General features: G+C 43.3%; 3 protein-coding genes across 17 annotated transcripts in view; 2 read left to right on the top strand and 1 right to left on the bottom strand.

Annotated features, from left to right (window-relative positions):
- Positions 1–6314, top strand: part of OSBPL2 (oxysterol binding protein like 2) — a 55424-nt gene extending 49110 nt beyond the window's left edge. For all 13 annotated transcript variants that reach the window (XM_043496171.1, XM_038369823.2, XM_038369824.2 and 10 more), the window contains 3 exons: positions 883–1006; positions 1699–1789; positions 3923–6314. In XM_043496171.1, the coding sequence (XP_043352106.1) occupies positions 883–1006; positions 1699–1789; positions 3923–4025 (318 nt within the window). In that variant the 3' untranslated portion in view covers positions 4026–6314. The remainder of the gene's footprint in view (positions 1–882; positions 1007–1698; positions 1790–3922) is intronic.
- Positions 6315–6478: 164 nt separating this feature from the next.
- On the bottom strand, positions 6479–13102 carry LOC122456552 (proline-rich protein HaeIII subfamily 1-like). 2 transcript variants are annotated; one of them, XR_006275483.1, is made up of 3 exons: positions 13009–13102; positions 12674–12899; positions 6479–7122 (listed from the first exon to the last, which is right to left on the bottom strand). XR_006275483.1 is itself a non-coding variant. In XM_043496181.1 (2 exons), the coding sequence occupies exon 2, from the start codon at positions 12460–12462 to the stop codon at positions 11923–11925; it is 540 nt and encodes a 179-aa protein (XP_043352116.1). In that variant the 5' UTR covers positions 12463–12899; positions 13009–13102; the 3' UTR covers positions 11628–11922. The 2 variants fall into 2 exon arrangements, 1 of the variants encoding a protein (XP_043352116.1); XM_043496181.1 differs by lacking the exon at positions 6479–7122 and having other exon boundaries at positions 11628–12899.
- Positions 12046–25836, top strand: ADRM1 (ADRM1 26S proteasome ubiquitin receptor). Of its 2 annotated transcripts, XM_038369261.2 has the most exons (10): positions 12046–12169; positions 18870–19080; positions 19338–19454; positions 19617–19740; positions 20135–20221; positions 22033–22114; positions 23078–23307; positions 23555–23712; positions 24685–24787; positions 25608–25836. In XM_038369261.2, the coding sequence occupies exons 2-10, from the start codon at positions 18871–18873 to the stop codon at positions 25712–25714; spliced, it is 1218 nt and encodes a 405-aa protein (XP_038225189.1). In that variant the 5' UTR covers positions 12046–12169; position 18870; the 3' UTR covers positions 25715–25836. The 2 variants fall into 2 exon arrangements, with proteins under 2 accessions (XP_038225189.1, XP_043352115.1); XM_043496180.1 differs by lacking the exon at positions 24685–24787.
- Positions 25837–26272: the final 436 nt, after the last annotated feature.

Here is a 26272-nt window from a genome sequence, read left to right as displayed (position 1 = left end):
AGGAATCCTGACACAAAAAAGAGTTGTGGGGAGGAGAGTTGCAAGGTTAGTAGGGAGGGTTGTGGTACCGCTACCCTTGCTACCCTCAGTCAGCATGCCCAGCTCTGAAGGCAGCAGAGCTGAAGTAGCGTTGGCATGTTATGGTATTGCCACCCTTACTTCTGCGCTACTGCTGGCGGTGCGCTGCCTTCAGGCTGGGCGCCTGGCCAATAGCCGCCACTCTCTGGCCACCCAGCTCTGAAGGCAGTGCAGAAGTAAGGGTGGCAATACCACTTCCCTCCCCCCCCCAATAATTCTGTGACCCTCCCTGCAATTCCCTTTTGGGTCAGGACTCCCAATTTGAAAAACACTGGACTTCCCCATGAAATCCCTGTAGTATAGGTAAAAGCATACAAAAGATGAGATTTCATGGCCCATGACATGTTTTTTATGGCCGAGAATTTGGTAGGGCCCTACTTTACCGGTAGATTTGAAAAACGCCCAGAATGTCATCCTTTGACATCAGGGAAAAATAGGCAAGTTTTTTTAGAGAGCATGTCTGTTTTGTGTCTTCTCAATAAATTATAAAAATGATAACCCCTTGAGACAGCTCAGAATCAGAGAACCTATGAGCAACAAGCTTTCTTGATCCTCTGTAGCAAGGACTCTTCAATCACTGCAGTATCATGTTTTTATTTGTCAGTCCACAGCACAATTAAAAGCGGTATTTTCAAAAGTGCTCAGCATTAGCCAACCCTGCTCTTATTACAGCAGATTTGGTTCAATAAGTGCTTTTGAAAATCGCATTGTGACAGCCCAGGAAAGGGAATCGAATGTCACTGTGATTTTAAAAAAAAAAAAACCAAAACTTTACTATATACTGTATCTTTATTCTGCCTTAAGATGTACAATTTCACCAGTTTTGCTGTGAGTCTCAATGAGCTGGAAACGGGCATGGAAGCAGTTTTAGCTCCCACTGATTGTCGTCTACGTCCAGATATCAGAGGCATGGAAAATGGAGAGCTGGGTATGTGTATTTGCTAGAGATTTGGTATTTAATTGTCTCTTGACACCCGTCCACTCCCCTGACCATAGGGAAGATGGAGGAGAACTGGTTTGGGGTGAGGTGGCTGTCCTCAGGTTTTTACCCACCTTTTAATTCTGGGCAATAATTGTATTTCCAGGGTAACTTTTCTTTATCACCACAGTGTGATTGATTATGAATGTTACTCCCTCCAGAACAATGTACATGACTGTTCTTGCCAGCAGAATCTGGCTGTGTAAGAGGCCAAGGTCTATTCTGAATACAGATATCCTATGTTACAGCACAAGTGGAAGCACATATTGGGAAACTGGTCAGAAAGATTCTTTGTTGCTCTTGAGTTTGCTTGGAAAAATATGTAGGGTGGAATAACAAGAAAGCATCCTGTACTGCTTCCGACTGTATCCACTTTGAGTCCTTACCCCATCCAGTACAGTCCTTCCGACAAACGAAATACCAAGTTTAGGATTGCCAGTATGTTTGCTTGGATCATCCACTCCTCTGGTGTGCTGCTGCCTAGAAGGGGTGACACTTTTGGTTTAAAGAGAATGTGTACAACAAATGCTTTCCTGTGCTTAAAGTGAATTCAATTTTATTTCTCTCCAGCCTTTCCCATGTTTTGTTCTTTTTCTCTTTTATTTTGCAATATAACCAATTCCTATTTAAATGTTTGTTAGACCTGGCTAGTAAAGAAAAAGAGAGACTAGAAGAGAAACAAAGAGCCGCTCGTAAGGAACGTGCAAAAGATGAAGTGGAATGGAGGACAAGGTAACTTTTAGAGGTGGGGAAGAAAGTTGGGCATGTAGTTAAGGTTAGCGAATAGTTTGTTTTTACTGTTTGATTTCTCTTTGCACTACAGAACAATTTATAGTATCACTTAAAGCCTTGTGGGGAAAGAACATTTGAAAAATGCAACATGAAGCCAAAATTGTAGATTATTTCATCCCAAAGTACCCATACCACTGTAAATAAGTTGAGGCTGAAACTTGTAGTAGGAACAGCAAGGGAGTGCCAAAGTCTTTTGCCTACAGGGGTTGGCCTTTTTACTACAGGACAAATAAAACGTTGGGAGTATCCCAAAGTAGTTGCTCTAAGAGAGGGAGATTCTTGTGGAAGGTGGCCTTCGGTGGATATTTCCCTGTGTAGTACTGCCAGCACCAAAAAAAGCAGCCATCTTAAGGATAGAAGGGGCCAACCAAATGGTGTCCAACATGTATCACCCAATGGTGCAGATTAGTACTGGGAAACAAATTGCTTTAAAGAACATGTAACTCAAATGGCTATCTCCTAAAATAACCAAACCCTAAGAAATACTAATACAATTCTTTTAAACCCTAAAGCAGTGTTCATCCCCAGGTAACTTTAAAGTGTTTTACAAAGGTGGGGTAAGGAGGGCTCAGAGAGGCTAAGTAACTTGCTGAAGGTCACACAGTGAGTCTGTGGTGTCCTTGGGAACAGAATGGAGATCTCCTGGCTCCAACTCATGAATTCACACTGTTAATATCCTTGTAATACATAAACACTTCCGTTACCTTTTAAATATTAAACAAAAATCACTGGAACATCTTTAATTGAAAAAGAACCAAGATTTTATATGGTCACAGAAAAGAAGCTGATAGCGAAGGTTAAGAATACATCTATGTAAGGAAGAAAAGGAACATTTTGGATTATGACAGGTTTCAGAGTAGCAGCATCGGATGCATTCGATGAAGTGAGCTGTAGCTCACGAAAGCTTATGCTCTAATAAATTTGTTAGTCTCTAAGGTGCCACAAGTACTCCTTTTCATTTTGGATTATGTTTATCACTATTTAGGCATGTATCAGTGTAGTAACAGGCATAAGCACTGAAAGATTTCGGTGGTATTTAATTTTCCTACTGTTAACCCGCAATCAAGTCTTAGTTGTGGAAAGGTATTACTTTTCAGATTGGAAAATGATTTACCTAACTATTGAATAGTGCAGCACCACCTTGTTCTTGTTCAGTAAAAGAACTCTTGTCAAAAATTACAACAAAAAATAGAAGCATCTTGAAATACAGTGCATCTGTTATAACATTGTGAATCAGACCAATCTTGCCTTACAGGCACATCAGAAAAAGAAACCAGGCTGTTCTTGCACATGGTGATTTTTTTTGTTTTGTTTTTGTAGTAAGCAGATAAAATTAAATCCTGAAGCAACAGGAGGAGATTCTCAAAGGCAGAAAGAGCAGTTAAGCACCCAACTCGCATTGAAACTCAGTGGGAAATGGGTGCCTAATTCTCATTCGTACCTTAGAAAATCTCTTCTAGAGCAGTGGTTCTCTACCTCTATTCATTTGCAGACCCCCTAAAAAATTTCAAATGGCTGTGGAGACCCCTTCGGAAATCTTGGACTACAGGTTGAAAACCACTGTTCTATGGTAATGACAACCTTTGGTGGACCACTTCAAAATAGTCTGCGGACCCCTGAGCTCCGCACACCACAGGTTGAGAACCACTGTGCTAGAGAACATACAATTGATTTCAATTGATGTGCTGTACAAAATGCAGCTATACAGAACTGTATTTCCTCTCTGTGGGGACCCTTTTAAGAGGAAGAACATTTTATGACAAAAACTGACTTGCCAATTTAAAATATAAAGAACATTGATGTGTAGATTTTTTTTTCCCTTTGATGAACTGGGACAGGAATGACAAAACCAGTACTGTAAGATCAAGAAGAAAGGGGTATATAAACAAGGATGGAGTAAGGTCTTTGATAAACGTAATTTAAGAACTTGATTTTTCCCCCTGGATATCTAACGGGAAAGAATAGGTTAGATTGAGAGATTCAGGTGCCTTTTTACACTCTTTTGTAAAAGAAGCAAAAAAATGTTCTCCCTGTAATATATGTTTCCCTACCCACTTAATTTGCTTTTCACAGATGGTTTCATCAAGGCAATAACCCATACACTGGAACGTCAGACTGGTTATATTCAGGCGGATACTTTGATAGAAATTTCTCAGACTGTCCAGATATATATTGAAATCTCTGAACTCATCACTCCATCTCATCTGGACATCTAGTTGTTAAATTTCAATCTATGCTGGTTATTCTGGTTTTGTTAATAGCAAAAAACAGCTTTTCTAAAGTAAATTTTAATGAAAATTGTATCATTCACCAATCAAGGATTTGTCATTAATTTTGATTGCCAAATATTTAAATGCTATTACATTCTTTCCATAAAGCTTTCATCTGAAATCATCATGTTTTCACTAAGCTTTAAAAGGGACTTCGGTTGCCTTTTTTGTCCTTTTTGGGTCTGTCGAAGGTATGCTGTAGCCAATAGAGTTTACAGCACCCTTTTAATTATATAACTGAGAAAAAATAGCAGTGATATCCTTGTTACTTCACTTAGTACAGCATTAAAGAATCTAACTATCCAGAACTTGGAACAATGGTAAATTAGTACGGTACAAACATGATCAAATTGGGCAGAGTCAGCGTTCCCTGTGAAGAGATGTATGCAACGTTTTCAAATGGTAAGCAGAGCTGAAGAGATTGGCACTCCTGGTCTATATCAGTATAATTCGGTAACTTAAAAGCTTGAATAAACACAACGTTAGGCTTACTGCAGTTTGAAAAACTGCTACTCTGAATTCTCTTTGGGCACTGTGAGCATTACTTAAACTATATACCTATGATGACAATTACATAAAACCTTGTGTGTTGGGGGATGGGAAGGGTGCATTAATAAACATCCGCTTTTCTAAAATAAAACGTTAAATACAGTAAGCTTCAGAGAGATTTGTAGAAACATGGACATTGTTGTTAGTGTAAGATAACGATATATTGCTTGCTACCACTAGGAGGCTTGGGTCTCCAGCACTACTTTAAGCAGCTTAGGCACTATTTATGCTTCTAAACTGACTTTTCTTTGGAAGCACTCAGTATATATCCACAGATGGTCTTATTTGTGTTTAGTTTTATTTTGTTTTTTTGTGCATGTTCTGAAGCATTACTGGTAACATCTGGTTGTATGTTGTAAAAAAAACAAACCCCCAATCCGTTTAAAGCTAAGTGGCGTAACTAAAGTTATTTTAAAAATAGTATTAGGTATAATCTCTGTAACCACTTGCAGTCATAGAAAATGGATTTATTTTTGTTGTCAAAGCATATAATATTGGAACGATTTGAACTGCAAATCAGTTGACGGTATCTATAAATGTATGGAGTTAATTGTTAAAGTGGTACATTTCTGAGAATGGGAGGGGGCTTAAACAATTAGGTTTAGAAATTAAGCCAATGTTAATAGTTGTTCATTCTTTTGAAAGCTCAATTTAATAACCAATAGAAACTGGCTATGTTGCTGATAAATTTACAGTAATTCAGAGATTGCATATTAAACACCAGCATTTCTTTGCGTATTCATGAAAGAATCAGTCTGATTTCCAAATTCATTTGAGGATGTGTACTTGTGACTTCATCCAAAGACTAGGTTTTGAAGTGCATTTACCAGCTAGAAGAAAAATGAAAAATAAACAAAATCCAAGAGAAACATATTTCTTTCATATGAAATTATGCACTCAAAGATGGGAGATTTATATTTGTTACATTTTAGTACATTTTGTTCATCTTTCCAGTGAAGAAGGTAAGCTGTGAAGGTTCAGGGCAATTAAGGCACAATTCTGAAATATGTAACTGTATCCTGTTGTCAGCAATCAACTTTGTTGACCTTCAAGTCTCTTGGACATCCAGGCTAGTCTTGATCTTGTTTATATTGGTGAGTTAGATTAAAAATATTCACTCCTGATTTAAGTACATTGGCAATTCTGATTTTTATAAGGCATAACTAATGCATATGGCAACTTAAACTACTTTTGATCTGCTTTTTTTGTAAAATTAAACCTAAAAGGTTAATATTTCACATACTTTAAGCCCCTTCAGTTTTCTTGCACATAGATGTTAACATAAGGAGCACTGTACAAAGGTATCAGTGAAAACAGTGAAGGGACTCAAGTTTTAAGCCATTTTTGTAATGTTTCATGAATAAATCTTGTTTAAACTAAATACTTAAGTTTGTTCATTGTTACAGTGCTGCTTTAATACACATACATATACATAGAAAGTCACTAGAATGAAAAAAATGCTATAATTGATTTTTAAAAATCCTATTTATAAATAAGATGTACAGGTGGGAAATCTTTTAATTCTGAATCACAGCCTAAGTTCAGTAGGTCTAAAAATATTTTCATTATGCAAAAATCAGTTTTTTATTTGAAAAAGGCTATGGAGGCACACTTAATCCAAACTGCATTGTATCAGTCTTTATAGAGTAAAAAACTCCAGCAAAATGTTATCCATTACTATTGCCTACATTGCATAGATCTGTTACTTTGGCATTTTTCCTACTTTTAAAGCAAAGTCCAAAAACTTCTTTTTTCCCCTCCTGGCATGTTAATTTTCCTAAAAATCGCAAGTGAATTCCATGTTTGTCTGTTCTTTGTTTGGCTTATTAAGGCTGTATCCAAAGTATTTACAAAATGCTTCCTCACTACTCATGGCTAGTGTACATTTCACTAGCCATCTGATACCTAATGTTAGTTTGATTATTTGTGACTCAGTGAAAAACATTCTCTTTTTAAATGAAAAAAACCCGCACCTATATAGTTTTACTTCTTAAAACACATTAACTAAACTTTGCACCTTTTTAAAAGAATGTCACTTTTATAACTTGATTAAACACTGACTGTATGTAAAATAATTGTGTGTTGGTATGTGTTCATACATCTACATAGAATTTTTTTTTTTAAAGAAACCACAATAGATGCTAAACACACTGCAGGCCTATACATGGTGTAAAAGATGTTTGAAGTGTGACTTTCACAATCGAGCAACTATTTTTGTGGAGAGGAAAAGTTACACGTTATCTTGGCTTGTCATTTTCCTTCGTATCTACCTTGATACTTATTGGAGACACATGATTTGAATTAGAACTTCCATTCTTACAAACACAGCTTTTCTTCTGCGTGAGCATTCAGTAGACTCAATTCTTTGACATCAGGCTCTTGCTAGGAAAATACATAGATGGCAAAAATGTAGTTATCACAAATATACTGAAAGCTACTGTAGGAAGAAATGATCTGAAAAACAAGTGAGTTATTTAAACACTTTCTTGAAACTCAAACAGGAACCCTTCCCCCCCAACCCCCCAAAAAAGGATGTGGGTCTATCAGATATGTTTTGAATGTTATTCCCCACAGTGGAAGTCCCACCACTACATGTTTTAAAAAACCCAAACACTAAGTGGAGGGGACAGTATGGAACTCTCAATAAAAGGTAAATTAATCTTTTGGTAAAATTTTAAATTCCAACAGAAGTGAAACTCTAAGTTTATAGCCACTGCATAGCATCTAACTTGGTCATTTTGAGGATACACCATACTGTAGATTATGACAACTGTTTGGAATCTTGGACCCTTGTAATTCCTGGGACCTAGATTATATAGGGAGGGGAATTGTACTCCAAATTAGAAAAACCACAGAAATGATTAGCAATGGTTTCCCATTTGAACAGAGTTTAAAATTCTCTATAAATTAAGAGGCGAAGGCTCTGAGGTATATTTTCTTCTGCCTCCGTGCTTTGAGATCGGGAGGTGGGGGGTAGTTTTGCTTTTCATGGATTTTTTCCTAAATTTAGAATAGTTTATAAAAGACTTCAGATCACTGATTTTTACATACTAATAGTCTGTGTATTTGTAACCATCTGTACAGTACATATGCCTGATGTATTTCCTCATAAATGTAGTCTTCATCTCATGTTCACTGTACTCAGTGTATCTTAATATTACTAATAAACGTTCGTTTAGTATGTGGACTAAACACTACATAATTTGATAATATACTGTAACTTTGCCTCTCTGAAAACACACCTGTAGTTTGGATCAATTGTATAATAAAGCAATATTTAAATTTATGTAAATCTAAATGGTTCTATCATAGAAAATCCATTTTTGGTATGTTTTGTAGCATGAAAAAATTAAAACTTGCTTATACTTTGACTATACTTTTATGAAGCTGCTTTTCTTTTGCGTTACTCAATTGCTGTATTCCTATTGATTGATTAAATATTTACACAGTGTTTGCCTTATCCATGTTGCATGAAAATATCAAATAAAAATGATTTAGTGAAATGAATTTATTTTTATAATATTTAATAACAGTCAATACCCATCTATAACAATCAATCCTATTTAGCTTTTCAGAGAAGTCTGTACAGATTTGTGGACATAAATGTTAAACTGTAAATTTGAATAAAGGTCATTTTGAAGAAGACATGCAATGTTTTGTATTATTTTTTCAGTGTGTGAAATTTTTTCTGTCAGCAAAAATCTTGATTTAGTGCAAGCAATTGACTTGCAGTGCGACACTGTCCCAAGAATTATTGCTTAGCAAATTGCTTGTTTCCTTCTATAGTTTTATATGCTGAGAATATGTCTGAAATCCGTGTAGTGGCAAGAGTGACTATGTCTTAGCCTAGGAGGTCTCACCAGAGAACTTCTCAGGGCAGGGAACTGCACTGTCCCACTGGAAGAGTTTCCAGCTGCATCATCTTTGATTTAAGTCTCCATTCTTCTCTTGATTACAGCTACTGTTTGTATCACATAGATATTTCACAAACCCATGCTGCCTTGTATTGTTCACTGAGTTCTCAGCTGGGTTAAGTAGATGCTTTGATAGGAGAAATGTTAGTGCTCTTAAGATGAATCAAGAACAGATCACTGCAGGAGTCCACTAGAAACCCCTGACTCCCTCCCCCAATGATGACTGTCCATTTACAATTACTTTGAGGTTGATCAGCTAGTTTTTAAATCCACTTAAAATGTGCTACATAGCATTAAAAAAATCAAACTTTTAATCAAAATGGCATGCAGTACTAAATCAAATGTTTTACAGAAGTCTAATGTATCACAATTATTTATAAAGCAAATGTTTCTCATAAAAATAGTTTGAGACCTATGTTCAATAAAACTATGAAGGTCACTAATTATGTGGCTACCCTTTAAAAACTCCTAGATGAGCCTTTTTATGTTTGCCTGGGATCTGTCAGGTTAACAGGTCCATAATTCAGCAAGTAGTCCGGTTCACCCTTTTTAAAATATTGGCAAAATATTAGCAGCGCCTGCAGGACTGATTAACATCCCCCAAGTTGTAGTCGAAAGTACTTAATCACTGTAAACTGCATGCAAACACCTAGCTCCTTTCCAAATACAGAACAGAAAGTTAACACTTCTGCCTTTTGTATATTGTAACTGACAATTTTACCGTCCCTGTCTAGTGACAAATCTATACTATGCTAGGTATTTCTTATTCCTGAAATAGTAAGAGGCCTGTTCTTAAACCTATTGCCTATAGATTTCAATACCTTTAGCTTCCCTTGTCATTGTTCCCAATTGATTATAAGTTTAGCAATCATGAAAGCACCATAACTTTCTCCCTTTCCACTTATTTTATTGCTGCTTTCATGTCTCTTAACCAGGACTATTTTTTAAAAGACGGAATGACCCTGATTTGTGATTTCGCATTGTTACAGATTTCCCACCTCCAGAACCAAAATATTCTTTAAAAACTCTCAATTTGTATTCACATTGGTTTTTTGTTTAAATTCTCCTCTTAATCAATTTGACTCAATTGTTTTTGGCTTCATGAAATTCTGACCTCAGTTTAAAGTGCCTTTTTATGGAGAAAGAAAAGGAGTACTTGTGGCACCTTAGAGACTAACAAATTTATTAGAGCATAAGCTTTCGTGAGCTACAGCTCACTTCATGCCCTGAAGGAGTGGATAAGCATTTAAAATACTTAAGGAGCATGGGAAGATTGAGTAAAGGAGATCAATAGGTGAGGTATTATGTAAAAACATCACCTCACCCACCTTGTCTCTCTAGGTATTTATATAGTACTTTTTTTTTTTTTTTTTTTTTTTTTTTTTTTTAAAAGCAGCTGCTCAGTAGTGATAGCTGTGCCTCATGCTTCATCTTGGCCATAATAGTTAACTGCACTTAGCCTTGAGGTGGAGTAAAACAGGAATTGGGGTGCTCAGTCCTATTAGGTGAGATTCTTCACACCCTTCCTCAGGCTTCTGCTTTTCTGCACTGGAACAAATATTGCCTAGTTTATTGTGTGTTCTCTTGCTCCGTTAACAGCGCTGGCTATGAGCGAAGGGAGCCAGCTCCCAGAACTGCCTGCACAGTAATGTCTTCCCTTGCCACAAGTCCTTGTTGGGCACGGTCTGCAGGAGTAATGTACAAAGACTCTGTTCTGTTAGCAAATGATGTTGCAGTTTCTGCATAAAATGTTCCTTTAGGCGTCAAAAAACCTAGCATCCCTACCTCTAATGGATACAGAGATAAACCAAAGAGATGGAAGATGATGATGTGGGCCTTGGTCCAAAGCACCTGTGTTTTTTCTTTTAATAAATGTTGCTCGGTAGTTAGTGGTTGTATTGTGATAATGCCTCTAGGCCCCAAGGCCTCGGAGTGCTAGGCCCAAAGCATTTACAATCTAAGCAGGTCTTTGGTGAGGCCACCCCGTCGAGGCACTTGATTGATGCCTGGGGGCCCGTCGCGCTGCGCTGGAGCGCTCCATTGCTCATGGCTGAGCATCCATCGCGGCCAGAGCATCCGCCCTCCTTGTGGGCGACCCTGGCCGGGAACCAGGGGCCAGCCTTGGCCGTGCGTGGCAAGGGGCCTGCTCCTCCCTAGGGCAGCTCGGGGCTGGGCTCTGCCCCCTGCGGGTGAGGCTCCAGGCCTGGAGGAGGAGGCAGCAGGGTCCCCAGGGTGAGAGCCAGGGCCTGGGTCCCAGCGGGGTGACTCTCGCCCGGCGGGGAGCTGGGCAGCACAGCCTGGCGCAAGCGGCTCCATTGGGCCCCCACCGTGTCCCCCAGGGCAGATGGGCCAGTCCACGGGCTGTATCGAGCAGTTCCACTGGGGGGAGGGGGCTCCCCCAACCCCGCAGGGGTGAGTGGGCCATGCCACAGACACTTCTAGAGGATGACAGGTTTCAGAGTAGCAGCCGTGTTAGTCTGTATTCGCAAAAAGAAAAGGAGGACTTGTGGCACCTTAGAGACTAACACATTTATTAGAGCATAAGCTACACAAAGTAAAACTATTTCCCCATGGTATTTCTCCCCCCCATCTCCCCCCACTGTTCCTCTGATATTCTTGTTAACTGCTGGAATTAGCCTACCTGCTTGTCACCATGAAAGGTTTTCCTCCTTCCCCCCCCCCTGCTGCTGGTGATGGCTCATCTTAAGTGATCACTCTCCTTACAGTAAAAAGAAAAGGAGGACTTGTGGCACCTTAGAGACTAACAAATTTATTAGAGCATAAGCTTTCGTGAGCGACAGCTCACTTCATCGGATGCATTTTTTACACGGCTGCTACTCTGAAACCTCTCCTTACAGTGTGTATGATAAACCCATTGTTTCATGTTCTCTGTGTGTGTATCAATCTCCCCACTGTATTTTCCACCAAATGCATCCGATGAAGTGAGCTGTCGCTCACGAAAGCTTCTGCTCTAATAAATGTGTTAGTCTCTAAGGTGCCACAAGTCCTCCTGTTCTTTCTAGGGGATGGTATTAGGGGCTCCCCCTCTCCCCCAGGGGCAGATGAACCACTCCACACTCAGTTCCATTCGGTGCCAGTAGGGGCTGCTCCTCCGCGCACCCCTCAGGATCGATAGACCGCTCCAGACTGTTCCATTGGGTGTCACTAGGGGCCGCGTCCCCAAACCTCCCAGGGACCGGGTGAATAGGCCGCGCCACAAGTGTCAGCTCCATACTGGGCGCTGATGTATTCCGCCCCCACCCGTAGGGACAGATGAGCTGCTCCATAGTCCCGTTGGTCGCTTTAGGCCTCCCCCCATCGCTTGTGGGTGGTTCGGCCGTTATGACACAGCACAATAGCCAGAGCGGGCGGGGGGAGCTCGCTCTCTACCCAGGCCGGCGCGGTGCATGTCGGTCCGGCTGGCGTTGAGTGACATAGGAGGCGGCCAATGGGAAGGGCACAAGGGTGCGTCGGCGAAGGGCGGCCCCAATGGCGGGCGAGGCGAGGCGGGGCGGGGCCGGTGGGTTGCCTCTGGGGGGCAGGGAGCCGGAAGAGTTGGGTGTGAGGTGACTGAGGAAAGGTGGCAGGTCAGTGCGGGGACTCGGGGCCGGGCGTGGGCCCCGCGCTCGGGGGAAAGGGCCGTTGGGCGGGGGGTGCGCTCTGCTCCGTGGGAGGCGCCGCTGGGCCTGGCGTGCTCTCCGCCGGCCCCCGCCCCCAGCTGGGAGTCAGGCCCCTCAGCCTGCTGCGGGCCGCCCTCCCGGCGACGGCCTGGCGGCCGCGCGGGCCTGGAGCCCCTCGGGAGCCGCTCAGCCGCTCGCTGACGGCGGCGCGGTCGCTCTGGGCTTCGCGCGCTGGCCGAGGCGGTGGCGCTCGAAGCCATTTGCGTGTCCAGCCGCCTGACTTCGTGTCGGTGCAGATTAGATGCGCCGCTCGTGGCCTTAAGTAACGTCAAGTAGCGCTCCCGGTAATACCGGGCTCGCTTCCGCAGTAGCTCCGGAAGCGCTTTGCAAAGCAGCTCAGTATCGCCCCTGTCTTACAGGTGGGGGAACTGAGGACCCGGGAGATGAAGGGACTTGCCCAAGGTCACCTACCAGGCTAGTGGCGGAGCTGGAAATAGGACCAGATCTCCTGAGTCCCGGCCCAGTCTTCGGTCCACTAGCTAGGCTACCTTTCCTACGGTTCATCATTCAGTTCAAGCATTCGCGTGTGAGATGAACTGGGGGTGCCTCATGCCTGGGTGGTGCTGTTTCAGGCTCTCTGAAGACTTGGGCAGGCTTCAGGCATGCTGTCACGTGGTCATGCATCCGATGAAGTGAGCTGTCGCTCACGAAAGCTTATGCTCTCATAAATGTGTTAGTCTCTAAGGTGCCACAAGCCCTCCTTTTCTTTTTGCGAATACAGACTAACACGGCTGCTGCTCTGAAACCTGAATTACATACAGTTTCTTTCCAAAGCTGTGCTGCATAGACACTGTCTCCTGAGTAAACATAACTCAAGATCACTGCCCTATTTCCTGAATGGTTTCAGAGTAGCAGCCGTGTTAGTCTGTATTCGCAAAAGAAAAGGAGGACTTGTGTCACCTTGGTGACTAACAAATTTATTTGAGCAACAGCTCACGAAAGCTTATGCTCAAATAAATGTGTTAGTCTCTAAGGTGCCACAAGTCCTCCTTTTCTTATTTCCTGAATGTATATGCAGTGTATATAAACAGTAGCTGGTCTAGTGCAGGGGTTGGCAACCTTCAGAAGTGGTGTGCTGAGTCTTCATTTGTTCACTCTAATTTAAGGTTTTGCGTGCCTAGTAATACACTTTAACATTTTTAGAAGGTCTCATTTTATAAGTCTATAATATATGACTTAACTATTGTTGTATGTAAAGTAAGTAAAGTTTTTAAACGTTTGAAGAAGCTTCATTTAAAATTAAATTAAAATGCAGAGCCTCCTGTTTTCGGTGGCCACGACCCAGGCAGTGTGAGTGCCGCTGAAATCCGCTCATGCCTTTGGCACGCGTGCCATAGGTTGCCTACCCCGGTCCAGTGCATGTGTCAGAGAGTTGGGATCCCTGTTTTCTGGTCCTACTTCTACTGACTGATACTTTTGATATGCAACCTGAGGGCCAGTGACAGAAACTCTCTTGTATATATGTGCTTCTGTAGAATGAGATGGTTTCTTAGCTTACATGGATGATATGAGAATACTTTTTGAAGTACTTTGAAGATGTAAAGTTCTATGCAAATTTCTGTACACTACGAAATTAGGTCGAATTTATAGAAGTCCGTTTTGTAGAAAGTGTTTTTATACAGTCGATTGTGTGTGTCCCCACACACATGCTCTAAGTGCATGTAGTTGGCGGAGTGTGTCCACAGTACCGAGGCAACCATCGACTTCTAGAGCGTTGCACTGGGTAAGCTATCACACGTTCCGCAGTCTCCGCCGCCCGTTTGAATTCTGGGTAGAAACCCTAGTGCCTGATGCGGCTAAAACATTGTCGCGGGTGGTTCTGGGTATATATCGTCAGGCCCCCCTTCCCTTCCTCCCTCCTTCCGTGAAAGCAAGACAATCGTTTTGCGCCTTTTTTTGAGTTACCTGTGCAGACGCCATACCACGGCAAGCATGGAGCCTGCTTAGCTAACCATCACCGTATGTCTCCTGGGCGCTGGCAGACGCGGTACTGCATTGCTACACAGCAACAGTTTATTGCCGTTTGGCAGCAGACAGTGCAATATGACTGGTAGCCGTCGTCGATGTAATCCAGGGTGCTCTTTTAACCGATCTCGATGAGGTCGGGGCGCCTGGGCAAACATGGGAGTGATTCAGCCAAGTCATTTCCCTTTTAAGTTTCATTTCATGGTGATTCAGTCCTACCGGCAGTGCACTGTCTTTTAATCTGCAGCCAGCAGAAGATGATGGCCAGCAGTCATTCTGCACCGTCTTCTGCCGAGCACCCAGGAGATGACGATGGCTAGTGGTCGTACTGCACAGTCTGCTGCCAGCAAAATGTATAAAGATAGATGAAGTGGCTCAAAACAAGAAATAGACCAGATTTGTTTTGTATTCGTTTTCTCCTCCCTCCCTCCATGAAATCAACGGCCTGCTAAACCCAGTTTTGAGTTCTGTCCTTGAGGTTTTGAGTTCTATCCTTGAGGGGGCCATTCTGTTTCTCGCAAAGCTATCCCCTTTGTTGGTTTTAATTCCCTGTAAGCCAACCCTGTAAGCCCGTCGTAAGTCACCCCTCCCTCCGTCAGAGCAACAGCAGACAATCGTTCCACGCCTTTTTTCTGTGCAGATGCCATACCACGGCAAGCATGGAGCGGCTCAGATCACTTTGGCAATTCAGAGCACATTAAAGACCAAACGCATTATCCAGAAGTATATGCAGCACCAGAACCTAGCAAAGCAAAACCGGGCAAGTAGGCGACGTCAGCATGGTGACGAGAGTGATGAGGACATGGATAAAGACTTCTCTCAAAGCACGGGCCCTTGCAATGTGGGCATCATGGTGCTAATGGGGCAGGTTCATGCGGTGGAACGTCGAATCTGGGCTCAGGAAACAAGCACAGACTGGTGGGACCACATAGTGTTGTAGATCTGGGACGATTCCCAGTGGCTGCAAAACTTTTGCATGCATAAAGGCACTTTCATGGAACTTTGACTTCTTTCCCCTGCCCTGAGGCACAAGAATACCAAGATGAGAGCAGCCCTCACAGTTGAGAAGCGAGTGGCAATAGCCCTGTGGAAGCTTGCAACGCCAGACAGCTATCGGTCAGTCGGGAATCAATTTGGAGTGGGCAAATCTACTGTGGGGCTGCTGTGATGCAAGTAGCCAACGCAATCAAAGATCTGCTGATATCAAGGATAGTGACCCTGGAAAATGTGCAGGTCATTCCTATATCCCTGCAAATGGGATTCCCTGACTGTGGTAGAGCCATAGACGGAACCCATGTCCTATCTTGGCACCGGAGCACCAAGCCGGTGAGTACATAACCACAAGGGGTACTTTTCAATAGTGCTGCAAGCATGGTGGATCACAAGGGAAGTTTCATCAACATCAGCGTGGGATGGCCGGGAAAGGTACGTGACACTCGCATCTCAGGAACTCTGTTCAAAAGCTGCAGGAAGGGACCTTATTCCCAGACCAGAAAATAACCATTGGGATGTTGAAATGCCTATAGTTATGCTTGGGGACTCAGCCTACCCCTTAATGCCATGGCTCATGAAGCCATACACAGGCAGCCTGGACAGTAGTCAGGAGCTGTTTCAACTACAGGTTGAGCAAATGCAGAATGGTGGTAGAATGTGCATTTGGACGTTTAAAAGCACGCTGGCGAAGTTTACTGACTCGGTTAGACCTCAGCGAAACCAATATTCCCACTGTTACTACTGCTTGCTGTACGCTCCACAATATCTGTAAGAATAAGGGGAGATGTTTATGGGGGGTTGAGGCAAATTGCCTGGCTGCTGGTTACGCATAGCCAGATGCCAGGGCGGTTAGAAGAACACAGGAGGTGTGGTGCGCATCAGAGAAGCTTTGAAAACCAGTTTCATGACTGGCCAGGCTATGGTGTGAAAGTCTGTTTTCTCTCTCCTTGATGGAAACCCCCCCGCTCCTTGGTTCACTCTACTTCCCTTCCTTCTAAGCTAGCCACCCTCCCCTTCAGTCACCACTTGCAGAGGCAATGAAGTCATTGTTGCTTCACATTCATGCATTCTTTATTAATTCATCACACAAATAGGGGGATAACTACCATGGTAGCTCAGGAGGGGTGGTGGAGGAGAGAAGCACCAGGAGGGAAGGACAAGGCCACACAGCACTTTAAAAGTTTAAAACTTATTGAATGCCAGCCTTTTGTTGCTTGGGCAATCCTCTGGAGTGGAGTGGCTGGGTGGCCAGAGGCCCCCCCCACCATGTTCTTGGTCGTCTGGGTGAGGAGGCTATGGAACTTGGGGAGGAGGGCGGGTGGTTACACAGGGGCAGTAGCGGCGGTCTGTGCTCCAGCTACCTTTCCTGCAGCTCAGCCATGTGCTGGAGCATATTAGTTTGAACCTCCAGCAGCCTCAGCATTGAATCCTGTCATCACGCTGCCTCCACCTTTCAGCTTCAGTCCTCTCTTCAGCCTGCCACCTCTCCTCCAGGTCATTTTCCTGCACTCTGACATTGTCTGCCTTCACGCATTTGTCTGTGCTCTGTCAGCATGGGAGGACAGCATGAGCTCAGAGAAAGTTTCATTGCAAGTGTGGTTTTTTCACCTTCTAATCTTCGCTAGCCTCTGGGAAGGAGAAGATCCTGTGATCCTTGAAACACAGCTGGTGGGGGGGGGGAAGGGACAGTGGTATTTAAAAAGACATATTTTATAGAACAATGGGTATGCTCTTTCACTGTAAACCTTGCTGTTAACATTACATACATAGCGCACATGCTTTCGTTCCAAGGTCGCATTTTGCCTCCCCCCACCACGTGGCTAGCCCGTCATCCCTCCCCATGGCTAACAGCGGGAACGTTTCTGTTCAGCTATAGGCAAACAGCCCAGCAGGAACGGGCACCTCTGAATGTCTGCTTCAGAAAAGCACCCTATTTCAACCAGGTGACCATGAATGATATCACTCTCCTGAGGATAACACAGAGGGATAAAGAATGGATGTTATTTGAACGCCAGCAAACATAGACTGCAATGCTTTATTCTACAATGATTCCCAAGTACGTGCTACTGGAGTGGTAAAGTGTCCTACATGGTGGACGGAATAAGGCTGCCCTCCCAGAAATCTTTTGCAAAGGATTTGGGAATACATCCAGGAGAACTGCGAATGCCAGGGCAAATTAATCATTAAATATGCTTGCTTTTAAACCATGTATAGTATTTTAAAAGGTACGCTCACCAGAGGTCCCTTCTCCGCCTGGCAGGTCCGAGAGGTGGCCTTGGGTGGGTTTGTGGGGTACTGGTTCCAGGTCCAGGGTGAACGGTTCCTGACTGTCGGGAAAACTGGTTTCTCCGCTTGCTTACTGTGAGCTATCTACAACCTCCTCCTCATCATCTTCCTCATCCCCGAAATCTGCTTCCGTGTTGCCTCCATCTCCATTGAAGAAGTCAAACATGGCTGGGGTAGCGGTGGCTGAACCCCCTAAAATGGCATGCAGCTCATCATAGAAGCAGCATGTTTGGGGCTCTGGCCCGGAGCGGCCGTTGGCCTCTCTGGTTTTCTGGTAGGCTTGCCTCAGCTCCTTAAGTTTCACGTGGCACTGCTTCGGGTCCCTGTTATGGCCTCTGTCCTTCATGCCCTGGGAGATTTTGACAAATGTTTTGGCATTTCGAAAACTGGAACGTAGTTCTGATAGCACGGATTCCTCTCCCCATACAGCGATCAGATCCTGTACCTCCCGTTGGGTCCATGCTGGAGCTCTTTTGCGATTCTGGGACTCCATCATGGTCACCTCTGCTGATGAGCTCTGCATGGTCACCTGCAGCTTGCCACGCTGGCCAAACAGGAAATTGAAATTCAAAAGTTCATGGGCCTTTTCCTGTCTATCTGGGCAGTGCATCTGAGTTGAGAGCACTGTCCAGAGTGGTCACAATGGAGCACTCTGGGACAGCTCCTGGAGGCCAATACTGTCTAATTGTGTCCACAGTACCCCAAATTCGACCCGACAAAGCCGATTTCAGCGCTAATCCCCTTGTCGGGGGTGGAGTAAGGAAATAGATTTTAAGAACCCTTGTAAGTCGAAAAAAAGGGCTTCGCCGTGTGGACGGGTGCAGGGTTAAATTGATTTAACACTGCTAAATTCGACCTCCACTCCTAGAGTAGACTAAGGCTTAATGTTTTTCTGAGTAGTTTCCTAGGCTGCATCGTGCAATACATTCCACAATATATCAGGCTGTTTTGAAACCAAAGTGTTTAGTTGTGAAGGCTTTTTGTCATGGAAGTTATTGTGCAAATTATTAGCTTGGATACTACAGTGATAGGTGTGTTAGAAATATTTGAAAGAGCGGGTCAATTACAGTAGTACTCTGAAGCATACGGAATTGGTCTGGCCTGTGTCATGCTTCTTAGGATCAAAGAATGAGTTTCAGGAAGAAGTCATTTTCATTTTGAGTAATGCAGATGGGAAGGTTAGAGCCTCCTCCATATACTTGCTAGGGCTTAGTTAGCATGTCAGCTCTTCGGCAGTGCATTGCAAATTCTAGAAACAGTGGACAACTTTTTCTTGTGGAGTTAGTTCTTCGTTGGGGTTCTAATGAAATCTTGTAGTAGAGAGAAACAATGGGATATTTTCTAGTCTATTGTCTCTTTTCAGGATGTCTTCAGGTGCGTTGTTTCCAAGCCTGGTGCCAGGCTCCCGTGGCTCATCCAGCAAATATTTGGTGGAATTTCGGGCAGGAAAGATGTCTCTGAAAGGCAGTACTGTAACTCCAGATAAACGAAAAGGCCTTGTTTACATCCAGCAAACTGATGATTCCCTCATTCACTTTTGTTGGAAGGACAGGACTTCTGGCAATGTTGAAGATGTAAGTATAACTTCATTATTTCCATCTTAAGAATTTTGTAATGTCTCTTTTGTACTCTGCATTGTGAACCACAGTGAAAGAGTTTTTAAGAAGAGATTTGAATAAGACAGGTGGTGGCTTTACAAATAGGCTTTGGAAGTACATGCCTGGTGTCAGGGGCAACATGGAAGAAGGCAGATAGAGTTGTTTGTGTGAGGAGTAGTCGAAGAAGTATCCAAGTGTTTCTTAATTTTTTTATCCCCCTCTCTTTTTTCCAGGACTTGATTATCTTTCCTGATGACTGTGAATTTAAGAGGGTACCTCAGTGCACTACTGGTCGTGTGTATGTGCTGAAGTTCAAGGCAGGATCAAAGCGACTTTTCTTCTGGATGCAGGTTTGTGACAAGTAAATGATAACATTTAGAACTCCATTGTTTCAAGAGGTGTGCGAGGAATAATCAAGGAGGGGATGGACGGGGGGACTACACTTTAGAAGTTGGATAATTCTTTAATCTGTTTTGAAGATGCTTGGAGGCTTAAGAACAACTCTCTTACAGGAACCGAAGACTGATAAAGATGAGGAGCATTGTCGTAAAGTGAATGAGTATCTCAACAATCCTCCAATACCTGGTGCTTTGGGTGGGAGTGGAAGTGGCGGCCATGAGCTCTCAGCATTAGGAGGTATAGTCTATTCTCTGCTCCTTCTCAGTTTGAGAGGGTTTTTTTATACATGCTTTGCAGTTTTCTAGGAACCAGATCCCTGCTTATTTTGGAGAGTGACCTGGGGAGAAGAATTATACTAGAAATGCAGACACTCATAGCAACACAATTTATTTTGCTAAAATAGGAAGGAGCAGGCTAAAAAATGAGTCTGTGAGAAGAAAGTCCTCTTTGTTGTATCTGTTAGGTTTTCTGGTGTCCTCCCTTTTTCTAAAGCTAAGCTACTTTACTATTTTAAGATGCCAAAAAAAAACCCCCAAAAACACGTGAAACAGTTTTTCCTTGCAGCATATGTCAATTCATCTCCTGCTGCTTGAGCCAGAGTGTTGTTTTTCAGAATGTTTTTTCTTTTTAGGTGAGGGTGGCTTGCAAAGTCTTCTTGGAAATATGAGCCATAACCAGCTCATGCAGCTGATCGGACCAACGGGCTTAGGAGGACTTGGTAAAATGCTTTCATATCTTTATGCCACAATGGTGTGTTTCCTCCTGGGTTAAAACTTACCTTACGTTGATTTATTTTCTTATTGATTTGAATGACATTTCCTTCATGTGAGAAGGCAGTCCCTTTCTCAAAGACAAAACAATAAATAGATGGGAAACAAAACTGGAAAAAAGGAATGTAGCAAGCGGAGTGATTAGTAGTTCAACTTGGCATATGTTGGTTGTGTATTGGTTTTCCTCCACAAATTTAGTGGTGGTAATTTTGCATTGAGCTATATTCCAGGACTGAAGGAGCAGGAGGATGGCTAATGAGTGGAAGACCTGTCTAAACTCTTAGGACGGAGTTGGAGGAGAGCATTCTCCTTTCTTCTGAGAGCAGTAGTTGATTTCTGAGATTCCACATTTCTTCATCTCCTCAAAAAATTTACAATGATGTGTATCTCGCTGGCTTTTTTATTTAGCCATAGGGCATCTTGAGATTATTCAAGGTGCACGTTCCCTTAGTGTCCTGGCCTGGGTGTACCAGTTAACTTACTGCTCAGTGAAACAAGGTGCTTCCTTCTGTGGGTGCTGATCATGCTGTCTCTGCACTGGTCTTGGGTCCTTGCAAGTACTAGGAGTGACAGTCCTTGGATGGCATGTCTCAGATCCTGAAGGGGTGTTTTTGCTGCTGCTTATACATGAGCTTCCCAGCAGGGACTGCTGCAGTATAGTTAAAAAGTGACACTAGCCTTGCAGTTTACCTCTCCTGCTTCTACTGTGGAAGTGGTGATAAGGGACCAGTGGAGGTAATGTGCTACTGGGGGATGTGGCATGATCCACTACCGTTGGGGGAACTCTGCAGAAAAGAGGGAACAGAAGAGGGAAACTCCCCCTGTAGTTTCAGTCCATTGTGCACAGGCTGATGGGGCACTCTAGCTGCAAACTCAAGAGGGCAGAATTAGTTTCCAAAAGACTGCACAACAGAATGCAGATGGTCATGTGGACAGGTATACAGCAATTATTCTTGGAATAAGAAACAGCTGCAAGGGGAATATGTACTAAATGGAGCAAGTGGCTATCACATGGTTCAGGAGAAGAATCACAAGGAGAAATCACTGAAAGCTCTTAAACCACCCTTTAGTTCTGTGTAGCTCATTCCTGCTGCCAGCTTAGAGAAACTATGACTAGGAAAAGGGTGGAGGATTCTTTGATTGTAAATTCTTGTGTACAAGACAGTTACCTCATCATTTTTCTTGGCCTTTTGCCATGCATTAATGCCTTGTTGTGTTTTCTGCTGGGAGCAGTGGACCATCCTACTTGATTTTTTTGCTCTGCCTGTAGAGCGTTTGACCACAGAGCTGTCTGTCTAGTGCTGCAAGCCTGCACTAGAGTTGAAACTGAAGGGAATGCAGAGCTATCGGGGGATACACCCATTTTCTTGGATGAGAGGGTTTTGCTGTGTGAGGGACTTTGGTTTGTATTATACAAACCAAGGCTGCTTCATCCTTTGATATAACTAGGAGTTGAGCAGTTTTTAATAAGCTCAAGCATCTTTTGGACAGGAATTATTCTAATGGGGGTTTAAAATTATAAAATGAAAAATATCTGCATTTTCATAAAGAGGAATGGCCTTGTTTTCTTCCACCTCCTCTTCTTCCCCCATTATTTTAGGAAATAAAACTTGCAGCTGTAAAAATGACTTCTCTTCTAGACAGCAAAAAGAATGTTGCCTGTAAGTGCAGTTGAGTCAAACCTGAATAGCTATATCTTTATAAAGGGAATGAAAAAACAATAGTTTCTAAACAGATGTCTTTCCATCATTTATGGAAGGTGGGCTTGGTGCACTGACGGGGCCTGGCCTGGCTAGCTTACTGGGAAGTGGGGGACCCCCGACCAGCAGCTCGTCATCAAGGTAAGATATAAATACACCCATTTTTCTAGTTCTTAGTGTGATTGTTCCACTGAACTATGAGGAACTGGGATCTAGTGCTGTGGTTTTCAGTTTTTTTTTTTTTGTTTTTTTTTTTCCTGTGACCCAGTTGAAGAAAATTATTGATGCCTGTGACCTAACGGAGGTGGAGATGAGGGGTTTGGGGTGTGGGAGGGGGTGAGGGGTTCAGGGTGTGGGAGGGGGCTGGGGCAGGGGGGTGGGTGCAGGAAAGGGTCAGGGCTCTTGGTTGGGGGTGCAGGCTCTGGGGTGGAGCCAGGGACAAGGGATTTGGGGTGCAGGAGGGGGCTCCAGGTTTGGGCTGGGGCAGTGGATTGGGGCGTGGGGTTGAGGGGCAGGCTTACCTCAGGCAGCTCCCGGTCAGCGGCACAGTGGGGGTGGTAAGGCAGGCTTCCTGCCTGTCCTGGCACTGCAGACTGCACTGTGCCCTGGAAACAGCCAGCAGCAGGTCCGGCTCTTAGGTGGAGGTGTGCAAGTGGCTCCGTGTGGCTCTTGCCCACAGGCACTCTCCCCTCCCCCTCCCCCCCACCCCCCGCTTGGGAGTGTGGAGCTGGTGCTTGGTGCAGCCACCCCACCCCCACCCTGAGCTGGACCTGCTGCTGGCCACTGCTTCTGGGGTGCAGCGCGGTGTCAGAACAGATAGGGACTAGCCTGCCTTTCCCGTCGGCTGTGCTGCACGGCTCTTTTAATGGCCTGGTCGGTGGTGCTGACCAGAGCTGCTGCAACCCAGTCCTGGGTTGTGACCTGTGGTTTGAAAGCCAATGGTCTAGTGAATAGAATAGAGCAGTAGGAATCGGGACTCTTCCTTGCCTCTTAAAATGGGGGTAATATATGCTCACAGGGGTGCCAAAGTTGGTTGAAAGCTGCTTATAAAAGTGCAAAGTAACTGCTTCTGCTGTGAGTTAATTATATTTATTACACTTCTAGTTCTCGCAGCCAATCAGCTGCTGTAACCCCATCTTCCACTACTTCTTCTACACGTGTAACACCAGCCCCGTCTGCTCCTGCGGCTGCATCTGCAACTAGTCCCAGCCCTGCACCAAGTTCGGGCAATGGAACCAGCACAGCAACAAGCCCAACTCAACCCATTCAGCTGAGTGACCTTCAGAACATTTTAGCTACTATGAATGTGCCAGCTGGAGCAGGAGGACAGCAAGGTAACAGTACTCTGACCAGGCAGCTGTTAGATACCAGATGTGCCTTAAAGCTATTTTACTGTCCTATATAATTTCAAATCTGTTTGGAAGCCTTTCTGTTGAACCCTAACATACTTGTGACTGCCCCAAAGAGTGCCCTGAAATTGATGGTGTCGCATCTCAGTATTCACTCCAACCATTAGTGGCTCTAGTTAAAATAAACCAGTTTGCTTTGTGTTCAGTCTAACAAAGCTTTGTTCTGTCATAGTTGACTTGGCCAGTGTGCTGACTCCTGAGATCATGGCTCCCATTCTGGCAAATGCTGAAGTTCAAGAGCGGTTGCTGCCTTATCTTCCATCTGGGGAATCACTGCCGCAGACAGCAGAAGAGATTCAGAACACTCTGACATCTCCCCAGTTTCAGCAGGTAAATGTCACAATTTGACAACACATTCTTCCACCGCCCTAGTGCTGTCTACACTGGGGGATTAGTCCAATTTAATTGTGGCGCTCAAGGGTGTGGATTTTTCACACCCCTGAGCAGCATAACTTGGTTGACCTGTCTTTTCAGTGTGAACCAGCCCTAAGAAACTACTTCAATTCACTGTGCTACATGCAACTAACAAATACTGGGCATCTGTTGGTTTTTATGGAAGTGTTAAAATCAAATCTCTCTTTTAGACATACTATATTTTTTCTGTGTATAAAATAGCTACACATGTGCCCCAAGTCTATTTGTCTCTGTGCTTTCCCTCATTGATGGACTCAGTAAATGCCAAGAGCTCACTTTTCCATGGCAGTGACTTAGTCCCACATATATGGTCTAAAGAACCTTCACCTCATTAAAAAGAGAAGGGGGAAGTATCTAAGAAAGGACAGTGTTCATGACTGAATCTCAGGACCTCCCTTCATAGGAGGGCTGGTAGGAAATCTCCTTAAAGCTAGCAGATGTCCAGTCACTTGAAGTTTAAGTTGGCAGGGAAGAGAGATTTCCTTACTGCACTTTTCCTCTTTGGGCATATCTGAAGACAAAGTTGCACTAGTTTAGATTTAGAGCAGTTTAGTTTGCACTATTTAAATTGATTTGAAAAGAGTCAGTGCATACATTCTGTGGTTTAAATTAACATGGGATGTGCGCAGACCAGGCCTTAAGGAGAGATGTGCAGTACACCAAGAACCAGTGGCCTGAGGAGTGACTTTTTAAAACCTGCTGCACAGCAGGTGTTACTTTTATTTTAGTGAGTCTGCTCTCCCAATAGATCTGATGCGGTCAGCATATTCTCTTACATAGAATTCTATGTCAAAACCCAAGGTGAAGAGTAATTTATTCGAAGTGGCCACTCAGTATTGCAGAAACAAAATGCAAGTTTTATTTGGTATTGTTGACTCTGTTTCACAGGCATTGAGCATGTTCAGTGCTGCTTTAGCTTCAGGACAACTTGGTCCACTAATGAGTCAGTTTGGCTTACCAGCTGAGGCAGTAGATGCAGCTAATAAAGGTGGTAAGTTTGTTTTTTTTTGTTTTTTGTTTTCCTCTTAAAAGAGCATGGATTTACATCATTGTTGCCCTGTAACTGACTGACTGCAGTGTCGGAATCTGTTATGGGAATAGATGCTGGGTAATGTTTTCAAAAATCACTTAAGTGCTTAAACTCATTGAAAGTCAAGGGGATTAAGAGCTTTTGGGCTCTTTTGGAAAAAATTTATTTAGTAAATCACTAAACTCCTCTCCATAACACACAGTCTAAATGTTGTGTTTGCTCAGCCTCTTCTGAGGTTTCTGTTAATCTAAGATTGCACAGTACTGATGCCTAAGTAGCTTTGAGACTGCTTTCTTGACTTAGAGGCCAGAGTCTGAGAGCACTCCAGAGAAGGCTGTACTAAAGTTATGCACAATACCCAAATGCAGCAGAGCTTGCAGTGACAGTTAGGACTTAAAAACATTTTTCCTGTTGTAGTCACTCAACTGCTAATGCTTTTCTAGTGGAAATATTTAATTGAAGGCATGGCTGCAGTAAATGAAGTTATCAGTAATTCTTGGGTCCTACCACTATCGGAGGCACCGTTATCCATTCTGATAAACCTGGAAATGTTGGTATGGTAAATCCGTTATGACCAGTGTGTGTATATGTAAGGAATCAATTTAGTAAAGTTCCACTGATTGTCAAAATCTGCTTCTATGTTTAGGTAACATTATTCAAACTTTCAGCCCTGTTTCCTCTGCTAAATGACCTGTATTTTAACTTCAATCTCTAATTTATAATTATGTATCTTGTTCTTGGTGCAAAGCTAACCTAACTAATGCATTTCTTTACTTTTCAGATGTAGAAGCATTTGCTAAAGCAATGCAGAACAATGTCAAATCAGACCAAAAGGAGGGAGAATCAAAGGAAAAGAAAGATGAAGAAGAAGATATGAGTTTAGATTAAATTATCTGCTCTCCCTTATGAATAGTCCTAGACATTAACTTAAGCAACTTCACTAGGATTACTAGCTAACTTCATATTATCCTTGCGCTAAATCTACAAATAAAGGATTTTTATCTGCCAAATCACTTTGTGGTCATGGAGTCATAGAGCCTTAAGTAATTAGGCTAGCCTATTTGCCAGTGAGTCAGCTGACTATGTGCTTTTGACTCTTCATTCAAAGACCGTGGTAAATTGGCATCACTTAAAAACAAAGAGCTCATCTAATCTTTTGGATTAGAATATGGCTTTGGGGGGCAGGGATCTTCAAAGGCACCAAATGATGCCCCTGTTTGCCTTTGAAAAATTCCCCTGTATGTTTTAAAAAAAAAACTCATGGTTACAGCAAGTATGTCCAAAATTACAGCACCTGGCAGGAGCCATGGTTCTCTGATTCCCAGGCTGGAAGGGAGCAGTGTGATCATCTTGTCTGACCGTTTGTATTGCACAGGCTAGAGAACATCCCCAAAATTCTTGAGCAGAGTTTTTAGGGGAGAAAATCTAATCTTGATTAAAAAGTGA

The sequence above is a fragment of the Dermochelys coriacea genome, chromosome 13, assembly GCF_009764565.3.
Source record: "Dermochelys coriacea isolate rDerCor1 chromosome 13, rDerCor1.pri.v4, whole genome shotgun sequence".
NCBI classification, from domain to species: domain Eukaryota; kingdom Metazoa; phylum Chordata; order Testudines; family Dermochelyidae; genus Dermochelys; species Dermochelys coriacea.
Note: the sequence above shows the minus strand (reverse complement) of the source record. Positions and strands in the feature narration are given on the sequence as shown.